Genomic DNA, 24106 nt, shown 5'->3' with positions numbered 1-24106 from the left:
TAAGAATAACGCTATACAGATATAAAAATTAATGCATAAAGGGAAAAATTTGGATTCTTCTTGAAATAGTGTCCATATACCAAAATTCTTGAATGGTTCAACAGTGATGCATAGACTTACCACCTAGAAAGTCCCAATATTATATAGACTTGGTGGTAGAGAAAAACCGGGGAAGTGAAAATAAGACACAGTTGTTGTTGTTTTTTTAAAATTCCCATCAATTAACAAAATTCCCCTATGGAAATTTAGGGACTTTAAAGTTCCTAACTCGAACTTCTTTTCTGAACTTACGTTCTGTACCACATCAGCGTGTTCTTACTCATACAGAAAATGAATGCCAACAGTTGCATGCAGATAGTGGGGCTGAAATTTATTTTAATCGGTACATATTTTATAAAAGAAAGATTTCACTGGTCTTGGAAGATTTCCCCCCCTTCTTTTCCAGAATGAAGGTGAACATATAGAACTGAGCTGTTCATGGTTGTTCAGCCCCGGTTGAAGCCAAATTCACAAACTTATCCAAGAATTGGCCGGGGCAAGGAGGCAGGGGGCAGGGCCCTTCTCTTGAAGGGACAGAAACTGACATTGACATCCTTAGGAGCTTTGTTCCTATCTAGTGGGCTCTAGGAATTAGACATTAGATTAGCAGCAACTTTCTGGGTACTGTATTATCAACAGGTATGAGTAAATGACACATTTCATCTTCTTTCCACATAGAAGGTGAAGGCCAATACTAAGACCAACTCAATCATTTGCCACAAGACCAAGAATGGAATATCACAGGCACCATAAATGAAGTTACAAGGCACTGAAGATGTGTTTTAGAAAAGCCTGCTGTCTTGTTTAACCGTTCCAAGTTTTTTCCTTATTCTGCTAATGGTTGAATCCATCGGCTCCCTTAATAACCTCCTCTAATCTTCTAGAAGGTATCTTCTTAGATCTAAGGTGAATGCCTACGCCAGTGGTTTTCAAACATATTTGAACCCTTTATCCTCTTAAAAATTATTGAGGACTCGGAAGAGCTTTTGTTCATATGGGTCTTGTCAATCGGTATTTGGATATTAGAAATTAAAACTGAGAAGGGAGAAGAGATGAGAGAGCCCTGACTGGATAGAGCTACTGGTCCTAGACCTGTGCAGCCATTCCTTGCCCTTTGGCTTTACTTGAGCCAGGAAACCTCCCTCCAGGAGAACTTGATCTGGTTGGGTTTCTGTCACTAGCACATGAAAGAGGCCTGAACACTATATCCACAAAACAAAGAATAGTCTAAACCAGTAAATAAAGGGGTAAAGTGAGTATAACAGAATGCTGCCCCCCCTTCATTTGTCATCCATTGAGAGCCTCCAGAGGGCTTAAGGTAACCATCACCACTAACATTTCTACAGTGCCAATGGATTTCAAAGTGCTTTCATAATAAGTATCTCATTTAATTTTCTCTACAACCCTATGAAACAGCTTGTTTTATACCCATTTTACAGATGAGAAAACTGGGGCGTAGAGACGGAGCAGTTCAGCTGCTGAGCCAACACAAAATCTAAATCTTACTCTCTAGATTGCCACGGTCATAGTTCCTGCCTCACATAATGCCTGCCACCTTATAGGACACAGACCTGTAGCACAAGCCTTCATATTTTCAACTCCCGGATTTCTTCTCCATCGTCTTGTAGGGGGAGGGGAGTGGTCTGCATAGCAGATCATCTAAAATACCAATCGTATTCGGCTCTGGTCTGTGTGGCGTGAAGAGAACATGACTGGGGTTCAAGTTAGAACGGCAACCATTCTTTTCGAGATTTGTAACTGAGGGGCTGCGAGAGGGGGCATAGAGGTGGTACTGTGCAGGAACTGGAGGAGAAGCCAGAGAATGCACCCTGCAGATAATCCACAGCCTGCGCGGCAGCAGCGTGAAGCAAAGAAAGCATCTCTGCTCCGGGTCCGGGCGGAAAAGATGCGGGAGTCGTGGGTCTCATATTTCGAGGTTTGGATTTGAAAGGCGCCCACACACAAAGAAACCGTGAAGTTGAGTTCCGGCAGAAAGACGCGTAGAAGTCGAAACCGAGCCTTCCTTCCCAGCAGGCGTGTGATCATCTAATCCACCCGTTCACCCGGCGCGGAGCGGATCTTCCTTTATCCCCTGGGGCTGGTCGGACAGCCGGCGCCGGGCACGCCCGAGGCTCCTCCAAGGAACTACAATTCCCATCTAACCCTGGGATGCGGGCGATGATGACGAAGCCCCCGCGGATTGGCCGCGCGGGGCGGGGCGCGCAGGCCTTCTCCAAGGGAAGGGGCGGGTCGCAGGGCGGGGCGAGCGGCGGTGGCTAGGCGGACACGCCCCCTCGCCCGCGGCCCCCTCCCCGCCTCTCTCCGCCGCTTCTGTCGCTCGCGGGTCAGAGGGCCGGAGCGAGAAGATGGCGAAGACGTACGATTATCTGTTCAAGCTGCTGCTGATCGGCGACTCGGGGGTGGGCAAGACTTGCCTCCTATTCCGCTTCTCCGAGGACGCCTTCAACACCACCTTCATCTCCACCATCGGTGAGGGAGGGGCTGCGGCCGCGGACGGGGAGTGAGAGAAATATGGGGGGCGGGTGCAAGCGGGTCGGGGAGAGGGCTGGAGGAAGGCTTGGGAGCCCCAGGGAGGCAACCCCGGGGACGGCAGGGTGGCGAGGGCAGTAGGAGGGGGTGAAGGAGTGAGGGAGAGGGGCGGACGGGGACGTGAGGCTGGGGTGGGGCGAAGAGGGAACTTGGGGGCAAAGGAAGGGGAAGGGGAACCAGAGCAACAAGGACTAGGGGTATTGGGGGAAATGAGAGGGTTGGGGGAGTGACAGGGAAGGGCCTTAGCGGGACAAAGTGGGGGGTGGGAGACACGAAATCTCATGGAGAAAGAGAAGGGGATAGTGGGTGTGAAATAGATTAAAAGGAAAGAGGAAGGAAATGCGAAGGGGGAAATGAAGCTTTGGGGGAATGGGAGGGACGTGAAGTAAAAGAACAGAAGACACAAGGGACAAGAGAGGTGAGAACCCAACAATCGTAAGGGAATTCAGAGGAATGAGTGATTAGGAGGGGAGGGATGGGGGGCCCTGGCCACAAGAGGTCTGGATCTCTTGTCATGGGAGGGGCAGAACGAAATTGCAGGATGGGGAGAAGAGTTCAGGGGATCAGAGGTCGAGCGAAGACAGGTGGTGGGGAAAGTAAAGGAAAGCTGGGTGTGAGATCGAAAGGAAAAGAAGAAGCAGACTATACAGTCCAGAGGTTGAGCAGAGAAGACAGAGAAAATGGGAAAGGGAGAGGAAGTGGAAAGCGTGGGGGACAAGGCTTTCTCCAGTAACTGGGAACCCTGGTTACCATTTTCTCTCTGCCTTTCCTTTGGCTCAAGTGCAGGAGAAAGAGTAAAACGTGACTAATGGTGGAATAATGTCTACAGAGTATTAAATTGTTCTGTGAGCGTTAGCTGGTGTTAAGAGAGTTGGTGACTCTTGGGAATGGTGTGGTCAGGAAAGCATGGTTCACTCCTAAATTTACTACCATCTCTTGAGGAGCCACACTTCTCAACTTTGTAAATTCTTGGGCTTGAATGTTCAATAACTTGTCAGCGGAGAAATTAATCTTACATTCTGCCTGCCTTCCTATGCATTTTCGCCTTGGTTTTAATTATTACTTGCTAAATGAATCACAACATACAGTGTACCCCCCAATTACTTTGAATTGATTAATCGTTTTTCCTGATCTTGGCGGGGAGCTGTCCTTTCTACTTTTGTCCTGGCAGACTTTGTGTTCAGGTAAGGAGATCTGTAACTTACCATAACTGAAGAGCAAATCAAAGCTGGTTTTAAGCTGCCTATACACGTGACCTTAACATCATTTCCTTTGTTAAATAGCTGCAGTTAATTAAGTACCTTAAGAATCTTAGCTTTTGGTTGTCTGGGTAATGTTTGCGGTTTCTAATAGTAGCTCACTTAAGCACCTTTCACATGGTTCTTATAGCATATTTCACTGTGAATTTCTGGGATTATTATGGTGCTGTGGTAACAATTGTATTTGAGTATTGTATGTTTTAAAGATAATTTGTCATTTAAAAAAAGAATATTTGGGTATAGAGCACTCTTAAAATTGAGAACTAGGGAAGTCTATGGTTTGTTTGTTCTGGCCTCTTTCATATGAATTGAGTGCTCTGAAACCTCCCTGGTGTTATGATGTCTGGGCTTAGGGAAGTTTGAGTTGCAAGTTCTTGGCAGTCATTCTTGAGTGGGACTTTTTCTTTTCTGAGGAAGCAGATTTTAAATGTCATGTCTCAAGTATATTCCTAAGAGATTTGGTGGGAGCCGTCACAGGAACTAAAGGACATTAGTTTTGGATGCTGGTACTTATTTCAAAACCCCGAATAAACCTTTTACATTGTTGAATGCATAGTGCAGTCCAGATGGTAAAGGATCGTTTCTAACAAGTTGAGTGGGTAGCCTTTTGTTCATTCTCTGTGTGACCCTCCCAGAAGCATTCTCCTAGGTCAAAAGTGAGTGAGTCTCGCTGATGTGGTTTCTGTTAAGCTCCTTGGTTGACTTTTGCTTATTCGAAATAACTTTATTAGTTTCCTTTTTTTTTTTTTTTTTTGCCTTAATTTTTGTCCCACATTTCCTGTAAGGGTATCTGCTGCTTTTTGTGACAGTAGCTTTTAAAAATTACTTTTCATGCTGATGGCTTAGAATCTTTCTTATGTGGATTTTTTTTTTTTAATTGAAATTGGTTCCATGTAGGCTTGCAGCTATGAAGGCAGGAAAACCAGTGTCCTGAAACTGTGTAGAACAGAAGGTAGATGTTATTTGGGGTGAGTCTCAAATGTGATCTTGGTCTGTTCTGTGGGGTGGATGTGGTTAAAAGAGGCTGTGAGCTGTGTCTTCAGTTGACATGGAGGAGGGGCAATCCATCCATGCCTCTTATTTAGCCACAGAGCCCGACAGGAAGTGGTATCACACTGCCTTCAAACAGCAGAAAATTTTTTTACCTGAAACCTAATGCTTTGCATTTGAAATTAAGCTGGGAAATGAAGGTGAACATTAACATCACTCTAGTGAAAAAAGTTCCACACATTCTTCAGTAACCACAAACATAGGCGTGCAGTGTCCATATCTCTAGCAGCAATATCCACTCCCTGCAACCCTCTCCCCCATCTGCTGGTGATCTGAAGTTGTTGAGGTAAGAGTTGGTGGCCCATCTCCTCCCAATCATAATTATTTTTTGAGGTACCTCGGTGTATAAGTTCCTGGGCTTTTCTGACTGGATTTTGACAGGGTCTGCCACAGCCTCACTGACTAAACTTGATAAGGTCAACATCACAGGAAAAAGCCATTTCTTAACACCTGAGGTTTTTGTGTGGGTGATTTGGTAGATACGCACGTGTGCTTTTTTCTTCCCGTGCAGACACGTTTAGTCTTAGTATTGCTTTGTCAAAGTTCAAGTCATTTTTAAAAAAGGCATCTGCCATCCTCAGAGCCTGTTTGATAGTGGTTCGGCCATCATGGGAGGAAGGAGACAGTCATTTTGATTATAGATATGGCTGTCTCATGGTACTTTCTTCTCATGTCTCTAAGGCTCTGCTGCCTTCTCTGAGATCCCAGCTCCCCTCATTTCCTTTCTGCTCTTGGGGGTGGTGGAGGGTACATTATCTTTCTCCTGACCCTTTCAGTGAATCAGTCAGACAATATTCGTTAACTGTTGAGTAAGGATGTTGTATGCATTTGAAATTATAGGCCCAGTGCCTAGGACCAACCAGCCTTTCAGTTCAGAGGTTTGAGAACTGAAAATTTTATTTCTTTTTTCTTTCTTTCCCTTCCTTCCTTCCTTCCTTCCTTCCTTCCTTCCTTCCTTCCTTCCTTCCTTCTTTCTTTTTCTTTTTCTTTTTCTTTTTCTTTTAGATTTATTTATTTGAGAGAGAGAGACAGCAGAGTGAGAGAGCTGCAGTGGGGTGGGCGTGGGAGGGGAGGTGAGAGGGCGAGGGAGAAGCAGACTGCCCGCTGAGCAGGGAGTCTGACATGAGGCTCCATCCCAGGACCCTGGGATCATGACCTGATCCAAAGGCAGAAGCTCAACTGACTAAGCCACCTAGGCACCCCTGAAAAAAAGGTTTTCAATGAGCTTCCCTAAACCTCCTACATAATCATAATTTATGTTTTAAATGTCTGTAAGATGTAATGTAAAGACAGCTAGGAAACAGTAGTACACTCAGCTGTGCATTATGTTTCCTGTGGGATGTGGGTGCAGTTTACTATTGATATGAGGCCACACAGGCACCTTGGAATGGCCTGTACTGAGCAAGGTGCTGATAGAACAGGAAGAGAAAACCTAGCCCTGTCCTTTAACTGGACAACGTGAGCGTCTTCCCTTTGCTGTCTCTCCCCTGCCCTCCCCCCTCTTCCTGTTAGGGTATTTCCTGAGTGGTTTCATTATTTAGTACAGTCATAGTTTGACAGCAGAAGGAGCTGGAGATTATCGACTTTCCACCCCTGCCCCAATTTTTAAGTAGGAAAGCTAAGGTTAGGTTGACGGTGTCAAGATCGCACAGCTGGCTGTAGCAGAACCTCTCCTGAAGCCCCCAGTTCAAGTCTGTGTGACCTCTCCCAGTCGAGCTGCTGCTCCTTCTGACCAGTCTGATCGGCTCCATAAATCCAAGTCACCACCTTTTCTGGGGAGGAATTAGATTTTGCACTTAACGCTTTTCTGCGAGGAATTTCTCCTGGGATAACTCTGCATATGATAGCCGACCTTTGCCCTTTCTTTTGTGTCCCTAGTTACAGGTTGGGAGATCAAAGTGCATCCTGTCATTAAAATTCCTTCCACGTGCAAAACAGCTAATGAAATCATGTTAATAGCAGTATGCTGGTTAATTGTTGCACCCTGGTCTCATCAGAGCACTTTTAGATATTTGATTCTGTATGCATTTTTTTCGTGGATTCACTTTTCCTAAAATCAGGAGTTGGCGAAGTATGGCCCCGGGGCCAAATATGGCCTGCAGTTTTTGTGCCCATCAACAAGACAAGCAAAGAATACCTTAACTTTCTAAAGGGTTATTGAAATATAAAACGAAGAAGAATATGCAACAGAGACCATATGTGTTCTACAAAGCTTAAAAATATTTACGAACTCTTCCTTTATAGAAAAAATTTGTTGACCCCAGCCTAAAATTAAAAACTGTTTTTGGTTGGTAGCAATTCAAGGCTTTTATCAAGACTTATTGACTGAAAAACAAAGTTTGTCATATTTACATTTTTATCCATGATGTTATCAACATTTGGCTGAGAATCATCCAGATACGTAGAGCAAATGGATTTTAATTTTCATGGTTGTTTTCCTTGGTTTCAGCCTCTCAAACAGAAATATGCAAAGAACATGCAACTTCAAATTGAACATTTTGTACATAAAGCCTGATTTTAATGTCATTGTGTTCTCTCGAAGCTGTCAGTAGATTTTCCATCTAAGCGATAGCTTTCATAACAATACTGTTTCAGAAAAAGTAGAGCTTAATGCTTGATAATAAAGGGTTAAACTTAACCTCCTCATTAGTGTTCTAGCGAATGAGAAAAGCCATTCAGCAAATAAAGAGTGGGTGTGGGGAAACTGAGTCTTGGATACAATATGGATATGTTTTAAGACTAAGTGTACTTTACAAAAAAGAGTTTTCCCAGCTGTTCTGCCTGGCAGCAAATCAGGGAGGAGGTTCTCTGGGCAGCAGCGCCAAGATTGTTTGGACCCACTGAGAAAGCTAGAGGGAAATAGGTTTGGATATTGTCTTCGAGGGAAATAAGTCTAGCCTTTGAAGACCAGGAAAAATTTAGCAGTTGAGTTTTGAATTAAATCTGATAACTGACTCAAAAGAACCGTGGAACCAGAAGCCAAAGACCGACCGGGGAGCTGTTGGCACAGCCTGAGGCTGAGTCTAGCTTAGGCCCGCCTGCCTTCCTGCCTGCACACGGAGCCGTTCTGGGGACCAGTTCTCTTGTGTGTATTAGAAATGGGAAGATTCTGCAGGAAAGAGATTTCATGCAGGATGAGGAGAGGGTTGGAGTGGGGATGGAGAAGTGGATTTCAGGTGGTGAGTAATACTGTGGAGCATAACATAATAGGGTGCTTCTGAAATGTAAGCAGCAGATGAAGTGGGCTGTTTCACGTCTGGTGTTACGGAGAGAGCATGGTGAATGAAGACGAGCAGTGGGTCTGCAGTCAGTTCACGTCCTGGCATCTGCCATTCCTAGTTTTCTGGCCTTGGTGAGTCACTTGTCCTTCTAGAGCCTTAGTTCCTTCGTCTATAATAGAGTTTAATAATATTATACCAACTTTTCAGGGTTGCTGTGAATTCCCTAGGGCAGGAATCAAGCCTTATTCACCTTTTAAATCTCCAAGGCCCGTGTTAAATGACTCATCAACTGGGTGAATGAATGGCTTGGTGGAGGAATCGTGAAAGCGCTATATGAGCTATTAAAGCATTGCTTGAATTTTGGTTATTATTCTCTCTATAGTATCATGATTAGATTATGTCTGAGATACGATCAGAGGTGCTTAATTGGAATTCTTAACATGAGAATGGTATTTTCCCCAGTATAAAATGTTATATATCTATTATCTGTTTTAAAGCGATATTTTAGACGAGGTAAGATATCACTTATCTTTTAGTCTCCATAATAAGCTGTTTAACACCCTTCTTCCAATCCCCCACTGACATAAATACCAAATAGAAAATGAGTGAAATCACTGGGTTTGCTTTAGAAGAACCATTTCAGCTTTGTCTCTGCCCATTAGCTTCAAACAATGCAACAGATGCCTGTTAACAGTTTCGTGCCCAGTTTTAATTAGCAGATGGAGCTCTGTTTGTGTCTGTATTCTACCCAGTGCTTGTTTGAGTGACAGGGTAGTGAGTGGATTGGAACTGGGCTGGGCATTTGGGTTGAATAAAGCCAAATTCTGTTTTTAAAGAGATGAATATAAACATTTATTGTATAGGACTTGTGTATTTCACTGGAATGGCGTAGGGTCTGGAGTAAAACGAATGTTTACAGTTATGTTTTCTGCTCAAATTACCGTTCTAAAATTACATAAGGTAGAAAAGAATGACCACTTTATGGCTTATATGAAGTGCTTTACTGTCATGAAGTGTCTTTCTTTGAAGACCCATTTCAGGATTTGGGCAGAGTATGTTGAGGAACATGCAAAGCTGGGATGAAACAGACCTCAGCATGAATGCCAGCACGGGTGGATGGGTGGCGGCCACTCGCAGTGCTGCCTGCTGTAGAGTACTGAGCTCAGCGAGACCAAGGGCTTGATGGGTCCCTGACCTCTGCCACACTGATGGAGGGGAGGGTGGCTTTGCCCTACACATTTGCCATCTCTTTCTCAAGTGAATAGGTTTGCTGTCTATCGTCTTAGGGCTAAATTTCAGTATTAAATATAGTATCTGGGAATGATAATTGGATATGTTGTATCTGGAGATGTGTCCTTTTCCTCCGCTCGTTTTGTGTTTGGGGATTTTTCTTATTTTGAGTCGAATTAATAAGAACCTTAAGGGAAGTAGGTATCTCCTGATTGTCTTTAGAGGAAGAAATGTCTGCGTTTTTGTTGTTGTTGTTGTTGTTTTTTAAGTTACTGAGTTACTCAGGACTTCCTTTGGGAAGCCACATGAGGTGGTGGGGGCAATTGGAAACTGTTCTCTGCAGCAGACCTGTTACTTGGCTGTGATGAAATACCTATTTTCTCGCTGTCTTACTTGTAGCGTTCTGCATCAGTGTGATTGGGCGCTTTGGTATTTACCTGTTGCTGAACCTTTGGACATTTTCCAAGTAGCTCTCATCTTCCTCAGCCTAGAATATTAGTTCTTGGTTCCCAGGAAAAAATGCTAAAGCTCTCTATGTCCTCACGTTCATCAAATTAGGCTTGCTATGACTAAGAGAGAGGCTAGGACAGTGCTCGTTGCAGCCTGATGACCGCATTGCAGGACTTCAAGGCACTGTGTTTGCAAAAGCTGGTTAGGGATGGAATCCCACCTCAAGATGATGAAAACCAACCACAAAGTGTTAAGCAATGTGTCGTGTTGCATAGCTTTCTACTGGCAGAGCTGGGACTGGCATGACTTCCCCACATCACATTGTAATTTTGCATATTTTGGCAAAGAACTTGGCAGTAATTATTTTAATAACTTATAGATGTTTTCCTGCTATATGAAGTGGCGGGACACTCTCTACACAATCACATTTTGACAAGAAATGTAGGGTGATCTATTTAAAAGTTGAATTATTAGAGTTTGTTTCTTCTGGCCCTATGCAAAATTTATCTGGAATAGGTATTACAAAATATTCTAATCTCATACACACAAATACACAAGATCCATCACAAAAACTAAATACATAGAAGGGTTTGTATTGCGAGTGGTCAGTGACTAACCCTACTGTAATTTGTTTGTTGCTTATGAATTTGGATGGAGTAGCCGTTTATGGTTTTTAACAAGGAATTTTTTACTTTTTCTTTTCTAAAGGTCTCTGAATAAAATCTTGAGATGGCATGGAAAACAATTTTTATTGAGAGTTAACTCTTTCAGTTTGGGAATGGTTCAGACCCCTGTCTCCTTTGGACTCCACTAACACCTCACCCTTACCAGGGTTTGGGGAAAGGGGTTGGATTGGGAAGAGGAAAAGAATGAAAACAACATTCTGTCCCCTGCCCCTGTCCATCTCTTTGGCTACTCCATTAGTCCCTTTTGCTTTTGTTAGTAGTTGGAGATACTATTGGGTAAGGAGTTAGAAACTTCTGCCTGAAAGGGTGTGAAGACTGGGGCACCTGTCTGGCTTAGTCAGAGAAGTGTGTGACTCTTAATCTTGGGGTTGTAAGTTTGAGCCCCACATTGGGTGTAGAGATTACTTAAAAATCTTTAAGAAAAGAAACAAAGGGCGTGGGGATTAATGGTGACTTTTGACTTCATTGCTGTATTATATTGTTTAAAACTAGTTAGGAAAAAATTGGTGCTTGTCTCAGTCTTAGCCAGTAATGAACAGTGACAGATTAGGTTGTCCACAAACAAATAATTTGAGTGAGTGCATTTCTCATTTTGTCTACTTACTATTGTTTTGAGAATTTCCAGTCTTACAGAAGCATGGAAAGTTGGTGGGAAAAGCAAAATAATCTCTTTCACTTCCAGAAAATGCCCTTATAATCAAATTTTAAAAACATGCATACGTAATATCAGGTGTGTCTCTATCTTGGCCCTTCAGCCTTCGACTTTGACAAATACCATTGCATTTTAAATTTGTATTATGATCTCAGTATATGATTTACCACATTTTTTGTCCAAATCATCTATTATTGCAAAATATGTAATACTCTGAGGGGCACCTGGGTGGCTCAGTCGTTAAGTGTCTGCCTTCGGCTCAGGTCATGATCCCAGGGTCCTGGGATGAACCCCGCATTGGGCTCCCTGCTCAGCGGGAAGCCTGCTTCTCCCTCTCCCAATCCCTCTGCTGGTGTTCCCTCTCTCGCTGTGTCTGTCTCTGTCCAATAAATAAATAAAATCTTTAAAAAAAAATATGTAATACTCTGAAAAACAATTGGTGTGTGTTTGCAATCAGCCCTGCTTAAGCCCCTCCCAAGGAGTTAGACTGAGCCTGTTTTCTCATTGTGAAAGGCAGATACAGGCTTCGACCGTTTTCATAGTCTCTTCTGGCTGCAGCATTCAGTGAGTCTATGAAATCAAGTAGTGTCTGTAAAGAAAAAAGGGTTTGTCCTTTCTTTCTTCAGTTAATGACTATGGGCAAAGGTTCTTTTTGCAGGTGAACACTAGTGTCTTGATGACGTGAAGACAGAAGGAAGAAATAGTAGCACTAGTTAATACCAGCCAAGCCTGTATTGATCTTATAAATTGGTTACACTTTTTGTAATCCTAAAGAGATTGCTTAATGAATTTGAATCCTGTCCTTAAAATATGCTTTGGTTCGGGGCGCCTAGGTGGCTCAGTCGGTTAAGTGTCCAACTCTTGGTTTCGGCTCAGGTCTTGATCTCATGGTCATGAAATTGAACCCCATCTCGGGCTCTGCACTGGGCCTGGAGCCTGCTTAAGATTCTCTCTCGCCCTCTCCCTCTGCCCCTCCCCCTCTAAAAATGCTTTGGTTTGAATAATAAGGCCGAATGTCACCAAAAAAATAACACGTGAAAAGTTGGAAAAAACATTTCTTTGAGAAGAGATGCATGAAGTATTTTCACATTATCTCATTTTCTTTACATAGAACAAGGTGAGGTAGGTGAAAAATAATCTAGAAAGATAAGAGGCTTTTTGCTGTGTAGATTTGCTGGTGCTAAACTTCCATTTGACAGATGAGGGGCCCGAGGCCTGGAGGCACGGAGATGGCTCCAGGTCTCACAGAGCCAGGCCTTGAGCATCCGTTTTTGGATTTCAAGTCTCTTTTCTCTTATACTCATCTGCCTTCAGTTCTCTTGCTATGAAAAGACACCAGTGGTATAGCCTGGACATAGCCAGCATTCTGTAGGAGAAAATTCAGGATTGAACCAGGAGATACAGGGTCCAAGCACATGTCTGTCCTTGATTAGCCATTTGCTTTTGGTCACATCTTTTAGCTTCTCAGGATCTTTGCTTTCTTACCAGTTAAAAGGAGAGGCTGGCGGTGGGGTGAGGTTGCTTAGGAAGTTTAGGTTGGGAACTGCAGAGATTTTGTTAGTCTTTTACTAATGTAAGACACTAAGTCATTTTCATTTTCCCTAAATTCACTCATTCAGCAACATTGTTTCATCCACAAAATTTTGAGAGGGGAAAGAGTAACAAGTATCCAGTCAGTTTAACACAATGATGAAGAGGGCTCCAAACGGGTAAACATCAGTTTGTGAAAGCATGGAGGAGAGGTAGAGGAAAGTTTGACTAGGAAACGGCATGTAAGCTGAAATCAGACCCTGGAGGACTTAGTTGGGCAGAATGGGAGAGCGCGGGGAGGGAGGGCTCCCGCCGCAGGTGCGCCAGACAGCACAGGCGTCTGGAGGAAGTCAAGACATCCCCTTTGGCCGAAGCCTCCAGTGAGGTGGGAGGTGAAGTTGAAGGTAATTAGAGGGCAGGTTATGATGAGCTTCTAAACCTGGTCAAGGGTCTGGACTTTGTCCTGAGAAGCGCTGGAGTCACTGAGGATTTTAGGTGGGAGACCAGTTAAATTAGCAGATGGTATCAGTTGCCTCTTAACTTTCTTGGACCCTATGTTCACAAAGTGCTTTCACTTGTAGCTCTATTGAAACTCCTCAGTAATGGCATCTATGGATAGAGATTGCTGTCTCCCTGCTCTGGAAGCTAAGGTTCTGAGAGAGTAATTGACTTACCAATCAAGTAAGTCTTAGAGGAGCCATGACCACACTCTGTCTACACCAACCTGCTCCTCCCAGAAGGGGTCCTGGAGTTTTCCGTGGGACTGACTGTACTGGCACTGAAGCTGTAGTAGCCGTCCCTTTCAGTGGTCTGTAACAACTGTGTAAAGTGACTTGAGAAGTGTGTTGCACGGAAAGGTGAAATCAGCTTGTCCCCAGACAAGCTCCTGCACAGCTAACACAGGCAAGCTTTGCCTTGCCTGCTGGCCCTGAGAGGTCAATGGACTTGTGGTTTGGGGTTGTCTCCTGGCCTCTAACCCAGTCCCTTAGGAAGCAGTCAAATATGTGCACAGCAGAATGGGGGCAGGAAGGGACAAAGTTTAATTATGAATCCAACTCTTGTGAAAAGGAAACTAATTATTATGGCATCTCAGCACTGCCTCTCCACATGGGGCCATTGGTTGTTACGCTTGTATGTTGTTGGCCTTAGACTGTAATGTGCTAGGAATAGCTGCTTTAATTGTAAGCTTCTTTCCTTTGACAAATTAAGTTTAAACTTTATGCTAGCCTGTCCTGTTCTTTTTTTTTTTTCAGGGTGAAATCGTCTCTACTCTGGGTTTTGTTTGTAAAGCCCTGTTTGGCAGTTTTCCTCAAAGTCGCAGGGACATTGTAGACTAGACTAACACCTGACTGGTTTGCTAGCCCTGAGTTTCCAGAATGCTGCTGTGAGCCAAAAAGCAGAAAGGCCCGAGCAGCTAAACTTGATAAAACAAAGTCCCATCTGCTAAAACTCATGAAGTTGCCTGCTAGGGGAGCCCCTAGGTCTCTCATCTAGCCTTTGCATTCTGGATTTTTACGGTGGTCCCTAGAAGATTAGGAGCAGAGCTGAGGGCCTCCTAGAGGCAGGCCACCAGCATCCAAGAGGAAAAAGTGGCAGTGTGCCACTGTAGCAGGGACACTCATTATAGGACTGTGGGCAGCTCAGTAGTAAACTTCCTTGGGCTTCCATTTCTTCAGAAGCAAAAAGGGAACGTGCTGTGCGATACACTCTAAAGAACCTTCCAAAACTCTGATCCTGAGTGATAACGAAAGGATTCACGGACAAAATGAAAAAGTAGACTTAGGAACCCAAAATAACATGGTGTAGATAAAAGAACTTGGGCTGTTGAGACAAATTCAAGTTCAAGTCCTATTTGAGAGCCTTGGGCAAATGCTTTAAGCATTTTCTTTATCGATGGATTTTGGTTTCATTTTATTTTGAGAATGAAATGCATTGTCCTGTGTTTGTTGGCTGCGGCACATGGGACATGCACAAAAAAGGCATGTGTGTGAGTGATCTCAGTCCCAGTTCACTGAGGATAGGTCCAGACAGCTGTGAGGGAGGACCTTGGTGATCCATCAGGGCTTCGTTGTTAGAGCACTTGCTTTTAATAAGAGCTGACATTTATTGAGTGCCTACTATGTACTAGGTACAGTTCCAGGCATTCTCCATGGCTTAACGTTTTTCATGGATTGGTCCATGTCATTCTCAAAACAACCTCTTAGATGCATTCTGTTATTATTCCCATTTTCCAAAAGAGGTGATGGAGTCACAAAATGGTTGAACAACTTCTCAAGGGCACATAGCTGGTAAGTAGTGACACCAACCCAGATCGGAATCCAGGCAGTCTCGTTCCAGAGTCTGCTTTTAACCACTGTGCCTTTCTACACCACCAGCAACTCAGAAATATTAAAGAAAAAGAAAAAGTATCTTCAAGAAGGCAGTGTGGTGCCAGGTGTCCTGACCAGCTGGGCGAGATCACCAAGTCTTTTGACCTCGTTGGTGTCAGTTTTCCTTTTGTGCAGAGGGTTGCTGTGAGGTGCTTTAGTGCCGGTGCTGTAGTAAAGCGGTTAGGGCAGGGGCTAACGTGCAGCCAGGCTCAGGAATTGGTGAGGGGTTTCGTTTTTTCCAGGTAATTTAAGAAGCACTTGTTAGGGTGAGTTCCATAAAAATTATGAATGGAAACATTTTGGTTACTTAATGGGGTGTGCTTCAGTTTTCGAGAAAACTCCTTCTGAAAGTTGAGGCCCACATGCGATTTTCAAAGCCAGAATTAGAAATATTTGTCTTTAACCTCCTTCTCAGAGTAAAGGGGATTGTCCCTGGCCTTGGCTGGCTTTAAGAAGGTGTCCAAGAGCAGCCCTTGGCCTTAAGGGCAGCTCGTCAGTGTAATGTAAGGAGTAAATTCTCTGCAGCCTTCTGGCTGCTGCGGACTCCTGGGGCATCTTGAATTCTTCCTTTGGGTGAGAACAAAAACAAAAACAAAAAACAGTGCAAAGTACCCTGTCTAGGAGGCACAAATGTTTCAATTTAAATATTCCAGCTCAGTGTCCTCTGTTAGGGCCCTGAATTTTAAGTGCAGCGAGTTTCTGAGTGAAGTCTCCTGAATTTTAATGAGTTTGTTTGCATACATGAATTTGAACAATACATTAAATCTTGAAACACCGTAGCTGACTTTAATGGAGTAAATTACCCAACTTGAAAGTTAGTTGATAGGCTCTTCTTTACCAAATAATCAAGATGATGTTGCTATAATCTCAAAAAAGTCATTAATCACATTTTTACAGTATCGATACATGCTATTAATTTCTTTTTAATCATTAAAGTGTCTCATCAAGAGAATTAGGGGAATAAATGCGTCAGTATGAGTGTGAAGCACGATTTTTCCCTGTTGTGATATTTAGTACTTAACGAATGATTACATGGACATGGTAGGCATAAAGCTGAAATTGGGTTTGGTTTTGTACTGTATTTGCTTTGGACCAGGAAGGTGAGGTGAGATGCTCTTCGCTAGCTTAAAAGTGTTTTTAAACATTAAAAATACACATATAAGGCTGGTACAGGAGGTGGTGGGGTCCATGTCATGAAGGGCCTTGAGGGCCAATTAAGGAGCTAGATTTTCTTCTGACTCTAGTTGAAAGAACATAGGCAGGGGCGCCTGGGTGTCTCAGTCGTTAGGCGTCTGCCTTCGGCTCAGGGCGTGATCCCGGGTCCTGGGATCGAGCCCCACATGAGGCTTCTCCTCCGGCAGCCTGCCTCTTCCTCTCCCACTCCCCCTGCTTGTGTTCCTCTCTCGCTGGCTGTCTCTCTCTCTGTCGAATAAATAAATAAAATCTTAAAAAAAAAAAAAAGAAAGAACATAGGCAGGATTATGTGCATACGATTTGTAATTTTAAAAGCTGCGGTGGTTTTAAGAAAATTCATTTTGGGGGCGCCTGGCTGGCTGTCAGTGGAGCTCGTGTGACTCTTGATCTCGGGGTTGAAAGTTCGAGCCCCTCATTAGGTATAGAGATTACTTAAAAAGAAAATCTAAAATAAAATAAAGTTCATTTTGAGTCTTATTGGCACTGAAAAACCATGCTATGGAACTCTCTGGTCCAGTCCATTCCTTAAAGTTATGTTGCATCCAGAAGAGTATCTTATTAACGATCTTCAGATGGCCAGAGTCTTATCTTCTCATAAAGCATAAAGATTGTGACGGTGGATTCAGCTAATGCTCCAAGCAATGAAATGTGCCAGAAGCGTTCAGATCATCACTTCCGATTGTGACCTTCTGGCGGACAGGAACCATGCCTTGGCTCTTCAGAGCTTGTTTATCCGGTGCTCAGGCACACAGTATTTGTTTGTGGAATAAGTAAACTAACACCATCCATTTCCTTCTGAGAATGGGTCTTGGGCTCCTGCGATAGTGACATCTCATCCATTAGCACATACATCAGCTTCAAAGGATGTGTAATTATCACCTGTTACTGCTTATGGTCTTTTTCTAGATGCAAGATTGAGAAAATCAACCTGTTCCTCTTTTACCCAGAGAACAAATGCCTGCTAACTTCATTTATGCTCAGGCGTATATGCACACTCTCTGGCACATGGAAGGCCCTCAGGGAGTGTTTGCTGAGTGAATGTCCAGTTGATGGCCAGTGCCATCTCCTCAACTCCCAGCTGTCCATGGCTCACTCACATCTCTTCCCATAGTTTCCAGGAAAGACCCCACCACCCCCTAACAGGAGCTTCCTCGACCTTTTTTCTTGCCATCTCTAATTTCTGGGTACTTTCACCTTGCCTTGCTTCCTTTCCCCTTCTCTCCAAGGAGGTAGTGCTGACCTGTTGGTTGATGTCTTGTAATACCTTCCCTCTCTCTTGTGACTGGACCCCTGCCGTTGTCGCCTTCTCTCTTACATCCTCTGGTTTTTTTCTTTCTCTTCCTCTGTTGTAATTGTCTCCATTCTAATGAGGAGAACCCATAAATGCATGACTTCCTCAAGTCACCCATCTGTTCCTTTCCTTTCCTTTCCTTTGCTTTCCTTTCCTTTCCTTTCCTTTGTTTTTGACTCCTTAAAAGGGAAGTCTTGTCACCTGCGCTTTTCTCTGTGTCCTCACACATTAACCCCTTGAAATCCTGCTCCACAGGCTTCAACACTGCATTCAGGTCACCCTGTCCTCCTCATTGAACAGGCCACTGGCCCTTTCTCCATGCTTGTCCCCCTTGGCCTCTCAGCAGCATTTGGCACTGTTTATTACTTGCTCCTTGAAACTCATTCTTCTACCAGCTTCCAGGAATTGTCTGCTCCAATTTGCTTCCTACTCTTCTAACTGTGTCTTCTGTTTCCATTGGTAGCCTCGTTTCGCCTTTTAGTTGAAGTCTTGTCCAAGTGTCTGTTCTCAATTTTTTCCTTTTTTCTCTTTTGGAAATTAGGCACTTTAATACAGTTTATAATCACACTCATCTGTGTGATTACTGCATGAAGGTCTGTCTTTCTGCCAGATTGACTCTCTGTGAGTGCAGGTCCCAGCTCTGTTGTTCGTCATCTATCCCTAACACCTAGTACAGTGCTTGGCGTGTAGAAAGAGTTAAAAAAAATCCCCAAGTGATGAAGGAGGTAGGCTTGCCCCCTTCTAAGTCTTCCATGTAGGACTCCCCAACTTCTTATCTTGTTATATCTCCAGCCTCTCCCAGCATCTTGCCCTGCATGTCCCGCCCCAAAATGCATTCATTTTCTCTTCTTATCTCGTACCCTTTCATGAATTTTCATAAGTCTGTTAACACTACCATTAGCTTTGTTTTGTTTTGTTTTCATTTATCTAGGCTCAAAACCTGGAAGCCTTCTTTGGTTCTTTCCTTTTCCTCAAATCCTGCATATAAGTTGTTGCCAACCCCTTTCCATTCTTTTTTCTACCACCGTCATATACGCCCTCCACACCTCTCACCTGTACTTTTGCAGCGTCCCCTAGGTGGCCTGGGGCTATACCCCTCCCCCCCATTCTACCCTGTACGCTTTGATCAAATTCATCATAGAGCATAGCTTTTTTCACTTTGCCTAATTGAGTACATCTTTTTCAGTCTATCCTTCCACACTCCCTACAGTGAGGCGTCAGCTTGTATTTCCTTCTGTTTCTCACAGGAGTCCTACACTCAGGCCCAGGGCCTCCTAAACTGGTGTACCCAGCAGGCCGTGGCCAAGCTTTCACGTGACCAGTGTAAGGTTCCTAGCTGCCCTTGTGTGAGAAGGAACGCCATTTTTAAGTTTCGAGATGATGTGCTTCCTATAATTTTTGGAATTCAGATGCTCTTTTACTTAGAAAACACTGGCAATAATAGATGGTCATTATTTATCTCACTATCATTTGCAAAATAAAAAAATAAATTGCAATAAAGTTCTTGCTATTTTGTTTCTCTGAGGGAGAAAAGGCTATTTCTAGCTCAGTTTTCTCCCCAAGAAATTTTATGAGGTAACGGTTCCTAGCTTAGTATATTCCTTCTTTCAACTTCTTCCATTCCCCCTACCACCATCGTCTTTTTTTCTTTCCTTGAAATTTTATCAGTTCACAAAGTTAGAAAGTCTAGGAATCACTGCTCTACCCTGAATGGGTTGTTTCATGAACACACTTCATATTTGCCCGTTGACATCCTCCCTTTCCTTCCTGATGCTCCTCAGGATGTTCCTTTCACGTGACACCATGTCAGAGCTTGTCCCGGCCCTCCCCCATTAGAAGATACTTTGTCTTTCTTCCGAGGTACTTTGTACCCTGTAGTACTTTGGACTTCTGCATGACATCTCCCATGTTCTTCCTGTGTTCAAGTAGACTGGCTTCCTTCTCTACGTCCCCCCCCACCCACCCCATGATAACTTTCTTTAGGACAGAAGCTTGTTTTGTGTGTGTGTGTGTTCTTTGCATTGCTAGACATTGTACTTGGCACATAATCGGTGCTCAAACAAATCGTCACAGAACTGAAATCTTAGGATGATAGTGATGAAGGGATTAAGTAAAGCTCACATTTTTTGGGGAAAGGATCTTTAAAAAGTATTCAGAATTTTTTTTGATGATTCTGAAATTAAAATTACAGTGGCTTACTAAAACATGTTGAGAATAATTCCCCGTTTATCTTTATCAACTCGGGGCTTAAACCCAGGACCCTGAGATCCAGACCTGAGCAGAAATCAAGAGTCAGATGCTCAACCAACTGAGCCACCCAGGCGCCCCTGCCCATTTATCTTTCAAAGACAAAATCATCTTAGACTGTAGCTCTAGCTATCGCAAGCATTGGATTAAGGTCTGCTGTGGTTGTGGTGGTTAAATTGAGAAATTACACATTTGACATCTTCTGTGAAACCCGTGAAATCTTTGTTGGAACGTTGATTTTGATTTCATTTTGACAGACGAGGTCCTGAAAATTTTCTTTCCTCCAGGTGATAGGCAGGATTTCTTTGCCTCTGGCCTTCTCTAGAGCTGTCAGCTCCCTGTGAACATCGGACCGATCTAGATAGCGAGGCTTTCTCTATGGCTATGAGTAAGCTGTCTATGAGCCATATACAAGCCTGTCACTTTCATTTTTCTTTAAGACAATTTTTCAAAAGTGAATTAGGTTTCTTCTTCCCACTTTGTCTACCTCTACTCCCCCCACCCCCCAATCTTTGGTTACTGAGTTTGAATTACGCAAAAGGACACTTGGATGAGAAATAAGTAGTATGACAGCTAGGCCTCCTAGTATATGTTTGAGGCAACCTTCAGTGCAGAATACCTTCTCCCTTTGGGTTCTTGACCAGCTGTGGTAGAGCCGTGTCTCACCATTTCGCACTGAGACACTGAGGTCATTTTGGACTTGGAGAAAATGGCAGGGTTTCTGACATAGAAGACCTTGGGAGGAAAAGGAAGAGTGTGCCACTGCCTCTTAGGTCTTGCCTTTTCTACTGAAAAAAGGCTGGGGAAGGGCGGCGAGTGGCACTGGCAGTGGTGGCAACCACGGCTGTGGGTACTGGCCTTCTTTTTTTGAACTGTAGGCTGGTTTTCTATTATGAGCAACTGGTATGTAAATAAAAGATGAGACACTGAATTGTCTCTTGGGGAGAATGAAAGCTTAACATCATACCACAGGCATTTTCTAGCAGCATACTAACAGTACTGTGTGGTATGGTTCTAATTAACTCTGAAGGGCCAGGCCTTAACTCAACCTAAGGAGAGTTCTTTTGCCAAAAGATACTACTGGGCGGTGACCCACTGGAGCCCTTACAGTATCAAAGGATAAAAGCAGGAATAGAGGTTGGGGGAGGATTCTGTGGTTTGTTGGAGATACGTGTCTTAATCTGCAAAAGCCCAAGTAAAAGTGATTGATCAACTCTGCTTTCATTGGCTTAAGTGTTTGTTTTTTTTTTTTTTAAAGATTTTATTTATTTATTTGACAGACATAGAGACAGCCAGCGAGAGAGGGAACACAAGCAGGGGGAGTGGGAGAGGAAGAAGCAGGCTCATAGCAGAGGAGCCTGATGTGGGGCTCGATCCCATAACACCAGGATCACGCCCTGAGCCGAAGGCAGACGCTTAACCGCTGTGCCACCCAGGCGCCCCTGGCTTAAGTGTTTTGCTTTAAAATCTTTTTTGGCTTCTCCGGCCCACCTTTTCTCTGTTGACAGGGGGACAAATAATAGAATATCCTTTGTACATCAGAAGTATAGAAATTGCTGAGATTGTGGGAAAATTCAGGAGCAGATGTTCCTGACACTGCAGTGAAGTTCTTGCCCCTTTATGTGTTGGGAGGTTGGGAGATTATTGTCTCACTTATTGGAATATTATAACTGTGCTCTGTTCCAGGCTGTACTCACTCACTGTATCTTTCATTGACAGGCTTATTTCACCCTGTTGTCTCTTAACTATGTTGGCCATTTGAACAGAAAAGAATGTGTAAGATCTTAGGGAGAGACTTAATTTGAAATTGTCTTTATAAAACTTCTTGGTACTGTGTTTGGCAAATATTTCCTTTAAATATATCGCTCTTTTTTTTTTTTTTAAGATTTATTTATTTGAGAGAGAGAGAGGAAGCGCAGGGAGGGGCAGAGGAAGAGGGAGTCCTAAAGACCTAAAGTCCAAGCAGACTCCCCACTGAGCACAGAGCCTGATGTGGGGCTGAATCCCATGACCCCAAAATCCTGACCTGAGCTGAAACCGAGAGTGGGACACTCAGCCGACTGCACCCCCAGGCACCCCTAAATATGTCTTGTTAAAAGTAAAAGTGAGTGTGGTAGAGTTGAAAATTAACCTCCAATTTAATCCAGTTATGGTTTTGGTGCATTTTTGGCCAAGCACCACATTTTCCTTCATATTGCCTCATTGACTGACCATATCCGTCATATATATCCTGTCTGAGGGTGAAATGCACCTCCTTAATTGTTCAGTATCACTAGGAAGCCTGTCTTCCCAGAGCAATGCATTGTGGTCCTGCCTAAGTTGGTATAAAAGCATCCTTGGTGTGTAACAAGCGAAGCATGTCAAAGTAGTTCACAGCAAAAACCAAACAGCAACACAAACTGGATTCCCTGGTTGCTGCTGGATCGGTCACTGTGTTTGTCATTTTTAAACCTCCAAGTTGTGAGATAAAGTTGTTAAGGGAGGGATTTCACCAGCACCTTTTCTGTTTCAGTTCATGTTTGTCTGTGACTAATATTTATTCTATTCTAACCCCATTTTGCTTGGAAATGTTTTGTATTAGCAAATCTCACTTTCAGCCAGGGGAGGGGAAATTCTGATTGAGCCTCAGAAGAGTCAAGATATTGTGGTGATGATTTGGTGTTACTTTTGACTCAAGAAAAAAAATAGGGAATCCTTACAAAGAAAAGTGTTGTAAAGTGTAAAGTGATTCTTATAAATAGCGCAAAGAAAAGTCATCTCTGAGCTTTACTGTGGGGAGGAGGGGGGTGGGGCTCAGGGAAATTATTACAAAATTTTCCTACATGGTGGGGAGATAGATAGCCTCTGGACTTCCTCACGTTTCCCTATTCGCTAAAACAGCTCTAGTGAATTGCCTCCCGATTGGTATATGAATAGGAAGAAAGACACTAGAACTTTTAAACTTGATCTTGAAAGGCCCATCTTCACATATAATCACCCACAGATGTCTGTATGTGATTATATATTCCCGTAGAGAGGGAATGATAAATGTAAATGAGAACCATGATATAATTTTGCCTTGCTTGCTTGCACATTTTCAGAATATAATTAAAAGCACATGCCACTGTCGGTTAACTATGAGGTTTGTGTTAGGTTTTTGTAAGACTCTGGCAGAAACCTAAAGCATGTTTTAGTATCTAAGTCTTCCCTCTCTCCTCCATCCCTCCGTCCCCACCCTTCCTGCCTCCCTTCCTCCTTTTTCTTCCCTTTCACCCCTTTGAAATCAAAAGGAAACTCTCTAGGTTCTAACTGACATCTCCTCAAAACTAGGGATCATTTAATCTTTAAGGCACAGATTAAAAGAATTTTCATTTTTCTGCTTCCTAGCTGGTACCTGCAATTATAACTAAGTTATACTACATAATTGCTTTCTGACTTCTTTCTTCAAATAAAATCCGATGAGGATAAATGTCCTGTAGCTACTATTTCACTACCCAAAACGAGTGGCTATGTAGGGAGGTGGCATGAGGGAAGGGAGGCAGAGGTTAGGTTAAGGGAGCAGTCATAATATGACTCGGTGGATTGGTGTTTAGTAAATCACAGTCCTCCAAATAGTGCCAAATGCCCAGAAAAGCCACTGTACTGCCTAAAGAATTTCTGGTTCATTTAGTCACTCAATTTATGCTTAAAACTGTAATGTGTCCCTCCTTTAAATTCAGTAGGCTGTGCATTTATGACTTTAGATGATGCAGCTTTCATCTTAAAAATAATGATAAAAGCTTAAGTTGTAAATTTAAATTGTAATATGGACCCTGAAAAAAACCCACCAACCCCATGAAAATATAAAACAGTCTTCCTCTGGTTCAGGGCAATTCTTGCATGAGTTCTTCTCAACTGCTTTTGTTTGTGAATATTAAAACTTAAAATGAGTAAATTTTGTCTGCCAAGTAACTTTCTACATTTTCCACTTATTCTTATCTCTGTGTCACATCTGCTCTTAAGAATAAAATAAAAAGTGGCTTCCTTTTCTGCACCAACATTGTCAAACGTAGAAATTTCCAGTGCTTAAAAATGCTAACTGGTCATTCTTTTTACGGTACTACAGCCTGGGAGGTAAAGAGTCTGTCTAACCTAACTATCCAAGAGCTTAATTTCAGTTTGAAAAAAGGAATTCTTCAGTGGTGTTGAATTCCTTAGAAATGGGTGTGCACAGTTTCTAACTCTTTCCAGAGCTCATGCATCTGACAATGGATGTGGCCAGGGCGGGATCTCTTGCCTCCAATTTCAGTTCTACAGTTCATTTCTCTTTTCTTGTGTAACCCTTGTGATGTGAGTTTCTGCTTTTGAGAGTTCACATTT

At 43.2% G+C, this 24106-nt stretch overlaps 1 protein-coding gene across 2 annotated transcripts in view; it reads left to right on the top strand.

Moving 5' to 3' along the window:
- The first annotated feature begins 2328 nt into the window (after nucleotides 1-2328).
- RAB8B (RAB8B, member RAS oncogene family) overlaps nucleotides 2329-24106 on the top strand; it is a 56838-nt gene continuing 35060 nt past the window's right edge. The window contains exon 1 of one of the 2 annotated variants that reach the window (XM_087856892.1): nucleotides 2329-2529. In XM_087856892.1, the coding sequence (XP_087713018.1) occupies nucleotides 2406-2529 (124 nt within the window). In that variant the 5' untranslated portion in view covers nucleotides 2329-2405. The remainder of the gene's footprint in view (nucleotides 2530-24106) is intronic. The other variant, XM_045810615.2, reaches the window with a different exon arrangement.

The sequence above is a fragment of the Ursus americanus genome, chromosome 28 (genome assembly GCF_024610735.1).
Source record: "Ursus americanus isolate L20-20 chromosome 28, mUrsAme1.1.p, whole genome shotgun sequence".
Lineage (NCBI taxonomy): Eukaryota > Metazoa > Chordata > Mammalia > Carnivora > Ursidae > Ursus > Ursus americanus.
The sequence above is the reverse complement of the archived record's forward strand: the minus strand, read 5'-3'. Positions and strand labels throughout refer to the sequence as shown.